This window comes from Sipha flava, unplaced genomic scaffold (genome assembly GCF_003268045.1).
Source record: "Sipha flava isolate LNK unplaced genomic scaffold, YSA_version1 3_pilon_pilon, whole genome shotgun sequence".
Lineage (NCBI taxonomy): Eukaryota > Metazoa > Arthropoda > Insecta > Hemiptera > Aphididae > Sipha > Sipha flava.
The window spans coordinates 1,931,761-1,953,087 of NW_020273108.1; the positions used below are offsets into that span (position 1 = coordinate 1,931,761).

The 21,327-nt window shown below is 28.6% G+C and overlaps 1 protein-coding gene across 1 annotated transcript; it reads right to left on the reverse strand.

Moving 5' to 3' along the window:
• Positions 1 to 1,294: 1,294 nt before the first annotated feature.
• LOC112688679 lies at positions 1,295 to 11,650 on the reverse strand. Its single transcript, XM_025561993.1, has 4 exons — positions 11,477 to 11,650; positions 11,121 to 11,225; positions 6,751 to 6,945; positions 1,295 to 3,018 (listed from the first exon to the last, which is right to left on the reverse strand). The coding sequence occupies exons 1-4, from the start codon at positions 11,574 to 11,576 to the stop codon at positions 2,759 to 2,761; spliced, it is 660 nt and encodes a 219-aa protein (XP_025417778.1). The 5' UTR covers positions 11,577 to 11,650; the 3' UTR covers positions 1,295 to 2,758.
• Between the last annotated feature and the right edge of the window lie 9,677 nt (positions 11,651 to 21,327).

Below are 21,327 nucleotides of genomic sequence, written 5' to 3' on the forward strand. Positions count from 1 at the left end.
AACATACTATATGTAATAATGTTCAGTCTCGCTTTTAAATTTTGCGGTCATTTAAGTTGTAATATATAATCAATATTACTAGTTTACTATGATTTATATATATATTATAGTTTATTTTTATTCGTTTATTATTATTTATTGCACGCATTGAATGTACCTAATTGTTCTAATAAACATGTACAAATATGATGTGCAGATTATGTCAACTCTACGTAATTGATTTTGTCATAATTATGGGGTTATCGATTTAATACCATTATCAATTTTAAATTTCATATTAAATAAAAAATAATTTAATGAAATTATTTTAATGGAGGAAGTACTTGTATATAAAATATTGAATCCTTATATTGAGAAATTATATAGGTACATTACAGTTTGTATTATAATTATCATTTACAGTGGGGAAAGGTAGGTATAATATAAAACTAATTCATTACATTATTTTCGGTTACGTAAATCTAAAGTTACTATATTTATAAAAAAATAAAAACCAATAGTTTTGGCTGAATTATAAAAAAAAAACTTATAATTAGAAAATGTTTATCATTTTTTACCATGTGTTTACAATAACAATTTACAATATTAATTTTCAACAATGGTTATTAGTTTGAAATATTGACAAACTATTTTAATTTGTACTCTTTTTAGTTCTTTTGATTTTGAAAATTTGTTTTCGGACACTTCTATGGTTGACTTTGATTTTTCATAATTTTTTGTAATTAGCTTCCAATCGTTTGAAAATATGTATAGAAATAAGCGTGTTAAATAATGGTTTTTCACTGTTAGACGAGGAATTATTTTATTGCTGGATAGGTTTATGGGTGTATTTATTGTTGAATACTGTTTTTGTGTCACCCAAAACTACGATTTCGGTTAGGAATTATTGGTTTCGATGTAGTGGTATTGTTTATACCTTATTTACCTTGCGTTTTTTGATAAAAGAACAAAGAGCATATTAATAAATAATATAATAATTTATTGTTTATAAAAATAATAATAATAATAATAATTAAATAACAACAATAGTAATTATTTTTCTAACAATCAAATTCGATAAGCCTTACAAACTTATACTTATATATAATTCAAAATCACACAAATTTGATTACATTTGGTATTCTAAAGTGACTTTTCTATTCTTCATTGTGTTGCCGCAGCTGTATAGTTCTGTTTTGGCGGTCGGTTTTAAAAATGTTTCGGTTTTCATAAAATCTTTAATTGGATATGAAGTGTGGTCAGGGAATTTGCAACAGGAAAACGGCGGCGGAGGATTAAATGCAGTACATACGCAACGTCCGAAGAAAACGTGTCATAAAAGTGTTAACATGGAATATAGATCGTACGTAAAAATATTATCTTGGATAATATTAACTTGAATTCCCGTAATCGGTGCGGAGTGATTGTGTACACGGAGGGGAGAATTGACGGCCGCAAGAGGATGGAGGGAAATAGTTATTATGTCATAAATCTCCGACGAAGGACTTCTCCACCAAAGGAAAAACTAATAATTCATTATAGTAGATTTAAGTCTATCGTGATAGTAATCCTATTGAACGAGTAGTCAAGTGGACGGCGAGCGTGACGCGTTTGGACCGATTTACTGTTTTCGTATTACACGCAAACACGTACAACAATACAGTAACAATAATAGTACCTAGACATACGGTATACCATTTATAAACATAAAATGTATTCAAGGTACTCAGCATGCGATAAAATTAAACAAGAATAAGGGTTTTAACCGTTTTTACATAGTCACTTCGTTCGCGGGAGTAGTAGTTCCCGATCAGCGATTTATAATTGACTAGATTTCGAACGCATAAAAATAATAATAATAATAATAATGATCGTTTCGGTACATATTACGATTAAAAATATTTCAACAGGACCAAAATTGACCATTGGAATGATGTTGCTTACATCTGAGAAAACCTTGTACAGGTATACTTCCAGTATGTGACCGTAAAATACGTTTTGCAGAAAACAATGAATTTTAAATAGTAAATCTGTACGAATTCACTGTAAACAATTACATAAAGTATATGGATTTGTGTGTTTGTATGATGTTCGTCTAAATTATTTATTTTTAATTTTTAAAGACAATCGCATTCTACAGTCGTCGATGATGCCATATTTATTTTAATAATATTTCAATTACGAAAAATGGCGGAAAACAATAATAAATATTTTTGACTATCTGGTTATCTAGCCGTAATGTGTATTGCTGTACAAATGTATTATATTATACGATTACATGCATTTTCCTATTCAAATAAAAATAAATCGATCAAAAATAGTAATTTAAACGCGATTTGAACAGTCTGAAAAGTGAGCAAATCCATTACGCGTGAGAATTTCGTTCACGTTCTACTCGAAAGGAATGAGTTAACGAAATATTCAACGAGTCCGTGGATCCATTGCAGTACTTACAATTATGTGGTGTTTATTGAATTGTATTGCAATGCTGAAAATATTCACTACGGTCTTGAATCGATTAAAACAATACAGCGTTCAGTTTGCCTACGAATCTCAAATACATAAATTATTTTATTTTTTTTTACTCTGCGACACGGACGTGGTAGGTGACGTGTGAAGTCATCATCGTTAACCACACACAAAAAAAGAGTGAAAAAGAGAGAGAGTGTGTGTGATGGATGGATATGATAGAGAAGAAAGGGATTGAAGAGGGGTGACGATGATGAGCCTTCAGAGGTGTAATGGAACGTGTGTTGTCGGGGTGTCCACTTGTGTAGGGTTAAGACGGACGCCGCCGCCGCCGCCGCCGCGACCTGGACGGGGGTGGCAAACGGAATGCGGCGGCGGTGCGAACGGACAGTCGGTCGACGAGCGGCATTATCGATTCCTTGGGCGGCCGGCACACGTTCTTGCCGTTCTCCGGGCAGCACAGGTCCGGCAAGCAGTCCACGGTGGACCGGCACTTCCGCGGGAACAGGTCGTACCGCTTGGGCGGCGGCGCGCTGCACTGTAGGTATCCTGGCCGGTTCGACCGGAGGCCTGAAAATAACAAGAAAATGACGTGCACGTTAGCGTTCGACGACGTGTGTGGTGCGCGCGCGTCGCAATCGAATCGGTTCCCGAGATCAGATAGTCGGTAGTTTTACATTTTAATCGGCTCCCAGAAATCTACTGTTGAACTGGACCTGATACAAATAGTTTTCCGTACTCGTCGGTTACGAGAATATTGACACGTTGTTTGGGCATGCTATATAGCGTGCGTTGGACATACACGTTTTATACGGTCGTATAAATATACCCCTAGTTCTTTTGGTTTAAACGCGAACCAGACGTCCGTACCATCACGGTGTATTTCATTGATATTTCGAATTTTATTAACCCTTTCAGACCCGTTTTTTTTTTTTTATAAATTTATAATTTAGGTTATTTAAATATGACGTATTATAATTTTTTATAATTTTTGCACCTATATTCGCGGAAATACAGGTAGGGTCACGTATGTCACACCCAGAGGTCTATAAGGATTGTATTGAACAACAATTTCATTTATTTTATAGCATTTGTAATATAATATTTTTTTAGCTGAACAAACGAAATTTAACTTTTAAAGACCCTTTCATAATTAAAAAAAAAAAAAAAATAAAAAAATTAACAACTAAAACAATAAGTGATAGTTATAACAACTTTTTTATAAATTAAAAAATAATGAACAAATTATTTTTTACATGGAACTTTTTGAAATAATTTGTCTAGAGAAAATGTATATACACAATAGTGATGTACTCGTATGTTTGTTGACGAATAAAATAGATAACATTTTACATTACAAGGTTTTTGATTTTTTTTCATATTTTTAAATATATACGTCGTCGTTTATTTAAATAGTACTTGTATAATACTAAAAGGAAAATTTATTACCTATTTATTATTTTTTTAACTTTTCAACATATACATATTTTTGCTAACGAACGATAAAAAAACAAAAGTGTTCCGAAAAGGCATAAAGGCCACATAGATTAGAACCTTAATGCAGTCACAGCATTCCATGAACTTCTCGATTTACGTTACTGGGTGTACGAATGCTGCAGTATACGTGGTAGGCGTTTTCGTTGCAGTAAATTACTTGGTTTTGAGTGGTTTCGAGTTGTCCAACCAGCAAAGTCTCGGGCTTGTGCAGGCGCGTCTGGTTACATACATGTACCCAAATTCAGTTGTACGATCGTTTTACAATATTCAAACGAATTCAGATGTCATAAATTAATGTATTCTATTGCGCGAGTGGAATTAAAAATTAAAATTGTACGGTTTACACAGCAGCAACGTGTAAACCGTAATTATTGTTTTCTCGTTAACCAATCCTGTACGCATTTGAACACCATTCGTACGTGGACACAGCTCAAGATTAAGGTCTTTGTAGCATAGGTACAATTCGTCGGCGCTATGTCCATAAGTATACACGTCAATGGGTTTATATTATCATCCGCCCTTAAACCGGAAACGTGCAATATGCGAACTTACGACTGTATATCTATGAATACGTTTTTTTCCAAAGTCGAAAGGAGTTATTTGATCACGAACATTTTGTTTTCACCAATAAACGAAATGGACGTACGGTAGGTTTTTTATTTTTATTTTTTATTTTCTAAACCATACACGTTTTTCAATATATCTGTATGCGTTTTCACTTCGCAACTCGGAGGGTCCATTCCAAAAATTGAAAATCGAAAATGTTTATGTTTCAGGTGGTCGAACGTTAGAAGTGTAAGTAATAAAACATCAAATAAATATCGTTCGGATATTATTATTATTATTATTATTATGGGTAGTTGAAAACGGTTTGAGAACATGCGCGGTCGTTTGGAACGATTGAAAATCCGTATGTATTTAAATTGATCATTGGTCCAATGGTTTTTTTTTTTTTTTTTTAATTGTTTTTTAACGTTTCAGTATAATATATAGTATATACATATACGCATATCTGTACACATAAATCTAGTGTTCCGGTTGAAAATAATTTAACTGCGTGATTTATATATATGTTAACGTTGTGGCAGACAAGTGTCAATACAATACATTAAAACATAATTCAATGTTTAGAATTCATTTTGATTTTAAATTTTTACCGAGTTTATATTAGTACGTTATCCTTTAACTATAGTATCCTTCATATTTTATTTTTATATAATTTATAAAATAAATCTATGTTCACTTGTAAATGTATTGTATGACAATCATAATATGTAAATAACTTTTGAGAAGTTTTTACATTCATTAGGTTCAATTAATATTCTTATTTATAAAACTAAAAGTAATACATTATTAATTTCAGTTAAAAGTTAAAATTGAGTGTCACATAATATCAATACACGCAAATGCAAGTAATGCGCATAAAATTAACTATACTCGATACTACCTTTTTGTTATAAACTATATAATAACTGAAATAACTTTTAGATTACTTTTTATTATACATTTATTATAAAATAAAATCATTTTAATTTCAACAATGGATGTATTTTTTTAAATTTGTATCGAAGTATCGATTATTCTAAATTGTATGGGTTTATAAAAGGATTATCTAAAAATTGCAACTGATAAACAGTAATTTCCAATAATGCATAGTAATAGTGTTTTTAATTAGAAATAAAATAAATTCTTCTAAAATGTCTTGAGTGTATACAGTGATTTTAATAAATATATTATATTCGTAGGTTCTTATTAATCATTGTATCAGAATTTGAAAATGGAAATGATGGATTATTTAATTCAAGTTGGATTTAATATTTGAAAAATTAATTCAGTTAAGATTTTATACAGCAATTTAATTAGAATCAAAGGCTTGACTAAAAGTCTAAAATTCTAATTAATTTATTATATGGATGTTACACAGAACTGGGAAATACGAGGAGCAATTTCAACTAGTTTCAAATATTTTTTATTAATTTCTGTTTGTTTTATTTTATTCAAAATGTAATTTATATTGTTATTATTAGAATTCAGAAATATAAAATTATTTTTCAGAGGATTATATCTGTTAGATTCTGGTTCTATTAAAAAACTAAATCTGATTTTATTTAAATTATTGTTAAAAGCATTTTAGTAATTAAAAAATAATTATTATTTGTTTTTGTTCCAGATTCTTGAATGGAGTTTATTATTTTTAATAACTGGAAGAGAATATAGGGTTGTTTTTAATTGCTTGTTTAATTTGTTTTTAATATTAATGTATATTTATAAATCAATTTTCAAAGGAAAATTTATTATACGTATTAAAAATGTTCTATATGTAGTATAATATGTTGAATTTTATTTTTAAAATTTGTTCAAGTGATTTTATGTATAATTTCCATTGTGTAATTTATATTGTCAATAAAATATTACATAAATAATATATTTTAAAATGAATAAGATAAAATTGAATTAATTAATTTTGAAATTTAAGAAGTTGACACAACTTAACATTTTGTATTTGATATGTCAATGCGTAAAAATATGTATATGTGTTTTGATTGTTATTCATTTATTGTGGTTGAGCTGTTGGAAATATAAGTTTGGTAGGTACTAAAACTAATCAAAAATGCCTATTAAAATATATCGATATTTTTATTTATCTATTTATGTAGGTATGTAATTTAAGAAAAAAATTTAGAGGAGATTCAAATTTGTTTCGAATTTTCATTTAACATATAATCCAAAGTTCTATCGGATAATCAATGCAAAATCATTGTTAAAAATATATTTCAATGATAGAAAATATGTATAAGTACTTACTTTTTGTAATGGTCTTTAGTAAATCGTTTCGCCAACTTGGCAAAGGAATCCGACAGTATTTCTGACCCTTAAGTCCGCCATATGCACAGCATATTCTGGGCCAACAGTCTCTGTCAGTGTTACAGTTTTGCCGAGGGAAAACTGAAGGCAATTCGAACACAGGACATGATTTATTGGTCAGTTGAAAAATATTTGCTACGAAAAAAATCAAACATTTATTAAAATATTATTTAAATTTCAATAAATTATTTACTGAATTATGTTATTAATATATTTAATATTTACTTTTAGTTAGTTATTTACGATAAGTTTTACGGTATAATACATATTTAATTAAAACTTAAAAATAAAATCATAGATTTTTTTGTTAATACGGTTTTATGTAAAATGAAAACCGTTGAAAACATTGTTTTTTTTATTATTGCTTATATTTGTATAGTTATCTGTATTGCGGAAAAAGTATTGATTTCAATTTTAAGAAATGTGATAATGGTGATGGTTAAATAATAATTATAGTTATGATTATAATATATATATAATTATGATAACAATTCATGGTAAATATTTATAATTGAATTGTCTATATATGTTTTGGATAAAGAGAAACATGAAGATGGCTTTAAAAAATCGTATTTACTATAAGCCAGTAGTATAAATGAGTATAAGTTATGTTTTATCATTAAAACTAACTTTGTGTATTATATTAAAGTAATCAACTTATTTAATTATTTTTAATACTAAAAATAATGCATTTATTGTTTCTGAATTATTTCTTGGATACTTCAATTACATCGTACAGGGATAATATATACATACGTGTCAATCTTTTGAAAAGCTTTAAGGTACTAATTCTATTTGAAATTACAAGTTTTGCTTGAGAATGTTATCATTAAGCTTAGGGACTTATAGCTTTTTTTAAAAAAAAAAACAAATATGCATGCAAATATGCTTCTAAAATCATTAAAATATGCATTATAATATGCATTTAGTTATATGCATTAAAAAAAAAAAAAAAAAAATTATCACATAGTACAAAAAATAAAATGTGTCCATTGGATGTAAATGTATCTTTAAACTTCGAAACAAAACTTTGTAGTCAGCTACTTGTAGACTGTTGTACTTTCGGAATAACACAATGTTACAAAATATAACCATACGACGTTTTACGTATGATTCGGCGTTGCGTGGTTGCGAGACGCAAAAACAACGACGGATAATAATCGACTAAACTAAATAAATAATCTATTATTCTATATCGGCTATTATCTTTATCGATATTCAGTAGATATCCAGCGGGTTATACGATTGATATGAGTTTATTGTATTATTTATACTTACACAAAAATTATAACGAGATAAGAGAGGTAGTTTGCAGATAGCATATTATTGGAAGTATTAAGCCCTCTTAGTACATTTTTTTTCGATCGTTTGAAATATATACATATGCATTTATAATTTTTAATTTTAAATTAGAAAAATTTGTCAAAATATGCAAAATAAACATAACAATTTTAAAATATGCAATCTCCTGTAAAATCTATCAAATATGCAAAAATATGCACATTCAAATTTTAAATCCGATATCATGGCACTGAGAAACGAATTTATTTCGTACTCTACAAAATTTAACAATAATTAAAAAAAGTATGCTAATGCTAGAAATCCCTAAGTCTAGTTATCATATATAGAACCATTAAACTGATAAAATTAATTTTATAACATCTAATTATTAACCACTTATTACGCAGTATTTATATACTTTAAGTAGACGTTTTATTTAAACCCGTGTGAATAATATTCCTTCAAACATATATTTCAAATTATTATTGACGAAAAAAAATTATAGGTTCTGTAATTACAGGTTGCCTTAACCAATGGACTGCTTAAAAGGGTTACTCAACACGAAGAATGAGCGATTTCTTTTCAAAATTCTCAAAAATTTTTAAGATACTTTTTATATATTAGTACATGCTATTTCAGATATTTTAATACATTCATTAGTTACTACTAATTTGTTATAAAATAATAAAAATTAATTCCAAAAATAAATTCAAAGATGTTACGATCATATATTTTTAATATTATTTCATGTGGAACAAAATGATTAAACAATTCTCATATAATATACAATTTTGAAATATCAATCGGCAATTTTGTGAATGCCACCACTATAATATGTTCTTATAAGAGTAATCAATCCGTACTATCTACGATCTATCTGTAAAAACAATAGAAACCGATTAATCAATTAATTATTTTTCGACAACAGATAAAACTGCTTTGTATTGAAATTTTTCTTTACTACTCGTATAATTTGTGTTTCCAAATAAACAATCGAATGGCAAATCTGTACATTATAATAAAATAAATTGTATGGTATATTACATCTATATATTTAATGATATAAGCAGAGATTTATCGAAATCAATCTGGTAAAATGTAATAATTGCAGTTGGGCCAGGAGGCCATTTGGATTTATTATTCTTGAAGGTCATTCTAATAAGATAGTCAATTGTATTTATGAATAATTAAATATAAACATTTTCCATTTGTGATTGCTTTCAAACAATATACTTATATATAAATATGATGTAAAGTTTCAAAATATATATTTCAAACTCATTGAAAAATCATCGTAGTTCGTAGACTGTAAAACACTTTTATAGATTTTGCAGCGATTTTATTTTTAAAACAATATATATTTCACACCTAAAATAAAAATATATAGATTTCAAATATTAGTTCTTAATTGTCAAATTATTAATATATATATATAATAATTGAAAGGAATGATTTATAGTCAAAAAAATTAAAAAAAAAAAAATCGAATCGAAATCGTTTAGAAATTATATATATAATCGTAGTTTTACAAACTCTACAGATGTTAGTAAAAATTTGGCTATTCATAATTTATTTAATTTTGAACACTAAGATAAAATAATTTCGAAAATACTACTGGAATGAACAAATTTTCATCACACAGATTATTAACCACGCTCCAATGTGGAAAATAAACGATTTGTTACTTATACAATTTATTCTAACTGTAGTATATTCGTAACTCAAATAAAAGTAGTTTGTATAAAAACCTTAAAGTTGAATGGAAAGACATTTCTTTTATGTACGCATAAAAGAAATTGGAAGTAAAATGAAACGAATAATAAAAAATAAAAATAAAAAAATAATAATATGTACCCACCTATGGGGAAAAAATGTATGGCGGTGAAGTGAGTACTAACACATCAATGTTTTTTCTACGGAAAACTACGTACTATTGAACACAAGAAGATGGATATATCGGAGGATATTGTTGAAGAAAAGAAAAAAGTGAAAAATAAGTGAAATACACACTGCGGAGTATAAAATATGGAGCGGAGGTGAGAGAGTGTTTGTGTCATGATAGATCAAAAGGTGACGGCAACATAAAAAAATCGTTGAAAGCCACGAAGGTCGTGAATTGTACAGACTTGAAAAATCTAACTATATACTTATGTATATATATACATAAACTGCATATATGTAGGTAAAAACTTTTCTAAACTTCAATAGTTCTTACTTAGTAAATTTTAATAGGATTCTAAAAAAACAGTAACAGTGTAAATAAGTTGTTTTTACTTTATATTTACGTATAAATGCAATTGCAATGCATGTCGGTTGTAACGGAGTTCAAGAGACTAAAACTACCTTCCGTTGTCTCGACCAATATTTTGTATCAATAACCAATAGGAATCTTATTTCAGAGCGTCTACATAATTCGCGACTTGTTAATTAGTCATAAATTCGTAGAATAAAATTCGTAAATACAATATACACCATGAGATTAATATTTAAAATACAAAAAACGAACGTAGGTATTCACTATGGACTAATGTGTTGACGATAAAAATGTTCAAAAAGTACAAACATTTTAAAGTTACTCTTTGCAGACTGTAATTCAAAGGTATAGCGCGTTTTTTTTATCCCGTAATTATCGTTTTTATCCCTTTATTAAATCAACAATCTGAATAAAACCTATCTATACTGACCCGGATAATTAAAAAATAATAACATTCTCCCGTAATATGCACACGTGTGTACCGAGATCGAAATATACTCGTAATAGAGATTGTTGAACGTGTTAATCGATCGAGGCGACAACGTTACGCGAAGACGTACAAAGTTATTTCCAATATAATTATTACGATTAACGATTAACGAATGAATCATTCATCAATTATACATAACGTTCGTAGATCTTTTGAAAAACATTTTTCCGATTTCTCATCCGAAAGAAACGGAAACGGAAACGTGTGTTAATTAAACGTTAAAAGATTGTCGCGTAAGCCGTCCACGTGATAAGCACGTAAGACCCGTTGTAGGGGTTCGCTTACGTTTCTTGGTGGTAGTCCAACTCGACGCGTCGTCTTCGTTCGAGCCGCATCTGCCTCCGTCGCAGCTGAGGTCCACGTCTTCCAGGCTGTTGAGGGACGAATCATCTGCACGCATATGAAAAAAAAAAAAAAAAAAAAAGAGGACGAAAAAAAACGAAAAACGAATAGAAAAAACTGGGGACCGCATGGCGCGCAAAAAAAAAAAAAAAAAACCGTAAACAAAATAAAAAAAATGAAAATAGAATACGACGGACATCGAACGGTCGCCGCGTTACCGCTGGACGCGCAGCACCCAAGACGTTAAATTGTGTTTTGGTTATTTTTTTTTCGTTTTTTTTCGCGAAGCGGTGCCGTACCGTTTTTGGGCCGTGCGCGCTGTGCGTTTCCCGTGTCGACCGCGGCCCGGACGGCCGGCAACAGTAACAGTATTGTCAGGACGAACCGGTGGCGGCGCATAGCGTCGGAGCGGTTGGATGACACTGTTGCCGGTCGCACTCGTCGGCCCGGACGCGTCCCGCAAACCGCCGCGTTGCTTTTCCCTCCACCGCGGGACAACGGTGCTCGCGCCTGCGATGTCAACGCGACGTGTACCGTCGTTGCGACCGTGTGACGGGTTGCGCGTTGCAGTGAATTCAACACCGGCCGTGAGCGCATATGAATCACTAATCGCTGAAAGGGGACACGTCCAATTTTTGGGAAATTTAGTTATTCACGGATTTGTGTTTATCTGTCTTAAACACATATTTTATGTAAAAACAGGACTAATCCGTTAAAACAGCGATTCCCAAACTGTGCACCGCGGTGCTCTAGGGGCACCGCGAGCACTTTCTAAGGGCACCGTGGTCTACGGTTCATAAAAAATAAATTAAAATGTTTAGATATTTTTTCCCTTATTGTTTTTGTAAAAACTTTATAGCAAATAATGAAATATTTTCTATTGTTTATTCGGACATTCTCATTTTAACCTTATAATATTTTTATACAATAATTATAATAATGATAACAAAAACTTTATTTATTTAATTGTTAAGTTTAAAAATTCGTTAATTTATAATTAAGTTAAAATTTTAATAAAATTAATAAAATTAGTTATCAATGAGTATTTTTTTTTTGTCCTGTCTTTCATGTTATTCACAGCAGGGCACCGTAACTAAATTGAGTCTAAAAAAAGGCACCGCGGAAAAAAAAGTTTGAGAACCGCTGCGTTAAAACATTCAGAAAAGTGAGTGTTAAGGTAATGTACTCATTTTTAAACCTACCTCTTTCCTAAGTTTTGCCTAGGTAGATTTACGTGTCTCCTGTAAAAAAAAAACATTTGTGGACATGTCCCCTTTCTGCAATTAGTGAGCGCATATAGCACCGTAGGTTCAACGTGTATACGGATTTGGACGATTGCACAAATGGAGTGTTCGACAATACCGTGTAATAGTAACCGTTGCGATAGTAACACCCGGCGAAGGGGTGTTAATCAGTGTTAATCGGGGGTATCGTTGTAGATGCAAAGCCGATCTTCCGTCAATCAATGGTCAGTAATAATATGAATTGGTTAAAAATTGTGATCTTCTACCAATGGATATAAAATAATAAAATAAATTTTTTTTTCGACTTATTGATGTTCTATGTAGTAATTTAGAAAAAAATTAAAAATTAAAATTCCAAAGTGATCACACGTTGGACTGGAAAGGGTTGAAATTTTTTTCCTTCAATAACTTAATATTCGCTTACAATACAAATACGTAGAAACGTACTGTGTCGTTTGACGGTTACAATGATTAAAGTGACATTAGGATTCGAGTGCCAAATCTTTGACCCAACAATAAATTTGTATATTGTCTCCGAGTGCGAAACGTAGAGAAGAAGTTCTAAGGAATAAAACTACTCCTCTATATATACCGTCCGTGAACAAGACTTGGCGAAGATTATTGTTAGTTTCAGACTCACGTCAGTTGTACAACCCGGCACTATATCGTAGTAAATCGCTCCATTTAGCGAGTGTGTCTCTTTCCGGTTATTAAAAGCTGAATCTTCTGGATTATCACACGACAACCATTTTTCCGTTCACTTGCACAGACGTTTGGTTTTCAATGTTTACATAGCTCGCCTCCCCTCCCCTGGAGTTGCGACGAAACAGTCCAAACACCGAGGTGTGTATTTTGCTCCAATAATTTCTTCATCAATTTCTTATGCATCAATAAGCGTCAGTGAAAGCAAAACCGTTCGTCAACATAATTACTGCTATAGTTCATATCATTTTCACCAATATTATTATTATTGTTTTTAATTGCGAAGATATAATATACATTTATTCCGTGTTGATGTTCGTCACGTAGTGAATACGACATTTATACCCTGGTTTTATTTGCTATGTTTACACAAAGCGATAAATTTATCAGCTCTCGTCTGTGCTGCTTTTCGGCTTTTATCCCTCGGATTTACTGTAACTTTGACAATGTGGATTCGGTTCATTTTGAAACATATTTAGTGGCACTACAACAGTGCAAACTATATCAAATAACTATATCAATTCTCATATCTCGTCGTCCAGGTCAAAAAATCTGTTTCGTAAAATATCGCACTTGGCGTTTTAAATCATTGATATAGCATTCGTATTTTATCTTAATATTTAAAGTTCAAGTTCTAGAACGGTAAACTTTCTGAAACTCTATGCAAATTGTCAAGAAAAATAATATTCATTTTATGCCTGTTTTAAATATTTGTTGAAAACTCCAGAGTATCTACAGCATGATCTTGAAAGTCTGAAATGACTTATAATGACTCCAAACGGTTCAATGTCTAGCAGTCGATATGCCATGGTCTGTTAATAATAGTAGATTGTGGTAACGAGGTCAATGTTAGTCTGCGATATAAAAAAGCTAAAAGAAAACACATGTGTATCTAATAATCTAGTGAGATTTTTAATATGTTCGTGACATTTTTGTCATTGCGCATATTTGCAGTGTATATTAAAGGTGTGACATGCGTGGTATTTAAAATATTTAAATTTTTTTCAACTTAAAAATACTACTATATTATTGAATGTTGTAGACTTGTAGCAGTTGTTGTAGTCAAAGTTGTTTTATGTTTTTGCGTTTGAAATGTAGACAATGAATTTTCGGACCTTTTTGTGTTTTGTATTTTAAATGAATGATTTACTAATATATTAACAATGTACTTATTTTAAGTATATTAATATGTACATTATTGTGTTGAATTTAACACTAAAAATGTGTAAGTTGTAAACATTAATAATTGGTTATTTATTTCACACGCATCACATTGCTACTTATTACATTAATTAAATTATAACTTGTGAACGATTTGTTTGACGTAATAATATACTACAACAATACTTAAAAAAAAACATCAAATACGAGTAGATATCCGTTTGAATATTTTTAATTTTTACAAATTTATAATTAGTTTAAAATAATATAACTATAATTTCCTTAAAAGTAATAACTTTCCAAAAATATCTCTGCTGATTGCAACTCATGTTGAATTAATTTTTCTTTAATTATTAATAATATTACTATATTATATATAATTACTTAATAGTATAAGATTTTATATACATATGAAGTATATTTTTATATTTTAGAAAGAATTATTTAGCATCAAAGTAGCCAACAATTTAAATATTTAATTGAATACTGAATAAACTTATTAATTTGTATTTTACCTGTAATATAAGCAAATAAACGACAAAATTATTTGATAAATTAACTATTTAATTTTTTACATAGGACTAGTTAAAATGATTTAATTGTCATATCTATTTGTACTCATATTCCATGTTTAAACATAATTATTGTGTTCTTATATGATTATAAATGAAATTTTACTGTATAATGTACATACAATTAATTTAATTATTTAACTCAATTATTCTTTAGTAAAATGATACATACATGGATTGCAATTTAAAATAAAGTTTATGGTGTATTATTATTTATGCGGTATCGTCGTTGAATGATAAATATATAAATATCGCATACATTCTTACTATTTTATAGATGAATTGTAATTCAAGGATATATATATATATATAAATTGATTTTTAAATATATAACCTAAAAAATTAATTAACCATTACTTGGTAAAATTAATATAAAATTGCGTTCTGTTGACAATTATTTGAAGTACAAATTTTATAATAATATATTTATATGTCTATAGGTTATGAGTAGGTTATGTATAATGTTATGTATTGTTAATAAAGGTGTCTAAAAAAAATAATAATATTGCTGCTGAGTTATGGTGTAGTAGTGAAGCTAATATGATTAAGTTTTTTGTTTTAATCACGTTTATAAATCCATAAAAATATACTTATCTGCCAAATCAATGAATATTGTTTATAACAATCAATAAGTATTACACGTATATTAGTAAATAAATATTTCTCGAGATCAGGGTTAAAGTTATTCCAGGACCTTGCCGTAAGCGTCTAATTGAATTTTAATATTCTCGTTTGCCATCACCTTAATGTGATGCCTTAATCTACAAAATATTTCAATGTCCTATATGAACATGTTGTTGCCATTTTAGATTCAGATTGAAACGAGGAATGTATTGGTTTTACCATGATATGTGTATTTTTTATGTTTGACCAAAATAATTGATCTGATTATCACAACTGTATAAGATTTTAGATAGAAAAGGTCTAATTAGTAACTTGGCGAGAGTAATTTTATGAATTTCTTAACATTTTTCTTAACAATTACGAAAAATATATGAAAATATTTAGAAAAAAAAAAAAATGGCAAAATTTACGATATACCAGTTTTCAACAATATAAAATATATGTTTTCATTATAATTTAAAAAATAATATTTGTAGAGATTTGATATTTTTTAATGTTTATACCACCGTTTACGGTATACTTTTCAAATTTTTTAAATATAATTAAAACTGTTCGTGAAAAAATTGTCTAAGAACATAATTTTACTATAAGTTATTTATAGTTATAATATAGTTAATTTTCCTAGATATTTATTGATACGTACACATTTATACTCGTATTAATTAAATTACTAATCCCGATAGTAGTTCTTTTAAGTATCTTTAAGTATTGTTTTTTTTCAACATACATTTTTGAAAACATTTTTTTTTTTAATAAAAAAATAAATAAATATACTTACATATTTTAAGTATTGTTTTATATTATTATTTATAAACGGGATGTACAGCCGACTGGTTCTTAAGTCGTGCGAAGTAGACACATATACATACAAGTATTTATGTAAATGTATAATAAACATGTGTCATATATTTACACTGCAGCTTTACACGAAACTATTGCTCTCCAACTGTCGTCCGGAAGGAAGGTCCGATAGTTCTAGCGAATGGCCTTGACGACTTTCGGTGCAATATTACAATAATAATGTTCATGTAAACAAGGAGAGGCCGACTGACTATTATGTTATGTGCTTCCCACATGAAACACTGTCAATAACATGTATTGCGTCATATTATATTATTACTCTCAGATAACATATTGTATCTATTATATCTTTTTGAGTTCCAGACTTCTTCAAATATTTAATGTTCCGTCTCCGATATCTAAAAATTCGAACCATTGAATCAACGGGTGAGTTTGCATCTGTTGGTTTTTCGAAACGTACAAGGAAAAGTCCATGAATGGAAACTGTACGTTTTGTGGATATTCTAATTCAAATATTTTTGTCGATCCCTATTAAATATTACCGCTGTTTTTAGATATTATTAAAAATATGAGATGTACGGATATTTAGGAATCCTAATAAGCATACATTAATTTATGCACTAATTTAATAATTTGTATCGAATGTGAATAATCAATAGTTGATTAATTATTTGAAATCGATTTGTAAGTAGTAAAACGTTACTAATTGCGTGATTTATACTTGTATGCGAATTCAATTGTTGAAAATTGATTTAATTTTCATTTGAATCAACTGTGAATGTTATAAGATAAGTGTAATTTTTTATAAATATTAATCGAATATAAATAATTAATTTATGCAAAAAAAAAAAAAAATAAATAAATAAATAAATTTGCACTAAAACGCAACATTTTTGAAAATCCTTTCTTATTGCACGGTCAAAATATGAGAAGAACCTCTATTCGAAATTTCAAGTCCGTACGTTGCGTAGTTTTTGAGACACAGCGATCAGTGAGTCAGTGGTATTTGGATTTTATATATATAGATACATATAGGCGATGGTTTTAGCGCAATTGAATCCAAAATTATTATTTTTTGTATGTTATATTTTGATTTATTAAAAATTATTCTTGATTTTGTCAGCTGTTTTTATTTATAATAACATACAAAAAGTTTTCTTTTCTAGGTCGAAAAAAAAGATATTTTGATAGTTAGAAGAAATGTGGCATTCTCAGAAATTTTCAATGTGGAGGGGTTTTGAATAATTTCTATATAAATATGTATAGGACTCTTTCAGTGCACACCCACCTAATTATGAAATTTAATGTTATATTTAATAATTATAATGTACAAAAAAAAATAATTATGATAACAATTGAATATAATAGAATATTTAATACATTTTTAATTTTTATAATATAAAATTTAATTTTTTTGGCTTTTTTGCCAGATCATCTACCATTTATTCAGCTATTAATAGAACCCTCCATGAATTGCTAACATTGTAAGTTCAATTCAAAATAGTCATTAGTCACAACATGGATTAAATTAAAAAAAAAAATTGATTAAATTGATTGATAAGGACATGTTCCACCAAGAGTTGATAACAACATTGACCAGTAGATAGCCATATATTCAGTGGCGTAGCTAAGGGGGGGCTAAGGGGCTACAGCCCCCCCCCCATGGGCCATATTTATATGTATAGTATATCTATGTACTAAACTAGTATACTACTATTTTTATTTAAGTATTTTAAACCTTTGGTATTAACTAAATTTTGACGATTAACGAATAACAGGTATTTGTCTTTGACGTAGATATTACAGATTACTAATACTTCTAGTTTCTATCATGATTATCACTATCTTTTTGATGGTTATCATGCAAGATTGTGGCGAGTCACTATCAAATATTTAATGACGTTATCAACATAGGAAAAAAAGTTAATATTGAAATAAAAATGCCACGAGTATGTAAAAGGGAAACTTAGAGAGAAAACTTTATTTCTGAAAATCCAGAAATATATTTTAAATGTTCTACTTTTATTCCTTTTCTTGACTATTTAATATAATTAATGGATGCTCGCTTTAATCAAAGGATTATTGATTTTATGCCACTTGAAGAACTTATTGAATTCAAAATATCCATAATTTAAATTTTTTTTTCTGCATTTATCCATTTTTTACACTATAATATTAAATCAGACCCAACCATATTTTTAGATATACAATCTTCATAGAATATGATTCGATTTCTAAGCTTCGAAACATCAGCTCTCGATAAAATAATATTTGAAACTCGATCGTTCTACAGTGGTTTATTTTTATTCAATAATACAATAAAATATTTTTGAATAATTCGCATTTAATAACAAATATTTTGATTTTAATTATAAGGATTATGATTTTATATACCCATATAAAATTTTTTTGGGGAGGGGGCAGGGAGAGCAGATCCCATGGATTCCCCCTGGACACGTGCTTGGTACTGGGGCTCGATATTTGGTATGCAACACCAAAACTGACGTATCACGTTAACGATGATACACTTATAATATTTTATTTATCATCTTTTTTGAGTAAATGAGAACACATTGTACTAAAATTTAGAGTGATGTTGCTAATTTATCGATTAAAATATATGCATTGAACATATTGCTAATACTGTGGTCATATGAAGTTTGAATTTTTTCATTTTATTTATTTATACAGTCATATTGAATAAAATACTATTTAATAGTTTATAATCACATGACGTATAATTCTTAGTACTTTCATATATTTTTGCGTAGTTGTCATATGAAATTATTAACTTAAAAATTAGGTAAAAAAAAAAGTATTTTAACTTAACATATGTGTCTTAAACATATAATGTGATATTTATTTATATAAATATAAAATCTAGTTACGTCTACATATTTTGTTTAAAATAAGAAATATTGTTAATTTTGAAAAAACCAAGATATAAAAAGTTGATAATATTATTATAAAGTAAATAGATGGAAATATGGATTATCATATGTCTCAAATTACTATATTTGGATAAAAAATTATTGAAGTATGCTTATATTAATTTTTATAAACATATATAAAACTCTAATTGCTAGTTTTGTTCGACTGTATTTAAGTTGTTAAAATGCTGAGAACAAAATTAGTTCATATTTTACTAATATGTTAAAAATAAAATAATCACATTTATTATTATTATAAGTAAAACAAAAAAAATATTCCAAACCCAACAATAAACAAAATGTCCATATAGGATTTAAAAAATCATATTAATAAAAAAATCTAGAATCCAATACCAATATCTAACAAGTTCATAAACATAAAAAAATAATTAAAAAATGGCATTTTTCTAGCAACTTCAACCGACGGCAAAATATCCCAACTACTTGCATCAGAATCGCAGTGTCCTTTTTCACATACTCATACTTAATTAAAATAGAGCTTTAACCAATATGTGACAAATACCACAAAGCAATAACCATCAAACATATAGTGAAAGTGTACAAAATATTCCTTAATACACACTGACCTGAACATGCCACCCAATATAACAGAAGCACTCGACGAAAGCCAAACTCTAAAAATGATCAAACTCTCAAGTATCACAAATATTATTAGTAAATTGTAATTTTAAACCTTACATCTAACATATATAATATCTAATGACCAGGGGCGTATTTATGGAGGGGGGAAGGGGCCGAGGAGCTCGGGCCCCCTTCGAAATGAAGAACACCATTGTTAAAGATTGTTATTTTTAACATGGATATGTTTTATTGCTGGGGGTTTTCAAAAATTTGTCGCGACACTGAGAATATTGCTTATGCGATAATTTAAAATTTTATATTTATAAAATATGTTTATTCTTTTAAGAAAATATTTGGTGAATTTTGAGTGACTCTAATAAAAAATTTGTTTATTATAATGTAGTTTTTTATTTTTAAAAAATAATAAATCATTAAAAAAATTGAGTTTCTTATTTCTCTGATAGTATAAAGTCAGTCGAGAAGACTTATAGTGTTAAGGTAATTTTTTTCGTTTAAGTATGTTTCCTCCTTCCCTTCCACCCAAAAATCAAATACATAATCGGCCCTCTCCGAAATGAAAACCTATATACGCCACTGCTAATGGCTAATTCCTTTTATTGTCGAAGCCTTAATTTTCAAATTAAAAAAAAAAAAATAAATAAAAATAAATAATAGGTAGTAGTAATAATAATATATTTTTAAGAATATTTGACAACAAATGTTCAATTAAAATGAGCATCAAATAAAACTTTAAATATTATAGTTTTTACGTTTTTTGAACTAAAATATACTGAAAGTTTAGCCATATATAAAGTTTATTAATATTACATTACATCAATAATAATGTGCAGTCCAGTGTCGAGTGAAAACTTTTTATTCGGTTCAATTTTTATGGACATTTTAGCTAGAAAAGGTAGAATGGATTCGTAGTCATTATTAAGACATTTGAGAAAAATACTTTCTTTAGAAGGAGCGAGAAGAAAATAATCTTAGTGACCGAAGTGTAGAACGGCTAAAAATAATTATTTGGTTGACAACTCGAAGAAAAAATCAGATTTGTCAAACGTTCTTGGATTTTTTGAGATTTATCCTTCGAATAGAAGTGATCTAAATAACCTTTTGACATTATGTCCGCAGTTTTGGTTATTATTTACATAGTATTATAATAACTGTGACTAGATTTAAGTTTGTTTTTGTGTACAGTGATCATTACAATGTTTAATATGACACGAAGATATTATTAGTTCAAATTATATTTGATTGACATTGACGAAAAGTTTATGTGGTTCAATAGTCATATAGTACATGATTTATAAGTATAATTATTGAGTTTAAAATTTCAAGTGTTTTGAGTATCTCTGAATTATTTTTTGTTCGCTAAAAATGTATAAGTATAGTAATCGCGGTATGGATATGATATGGTATGATATGAACTATTATTAGTTGTCCATAAGAGTGATTAAAAAAATATTTATGTCACGTACATAGGAAAATATGAGTGAGAGACGGTTTTTTTTCTTAATAGCTTTTTCAA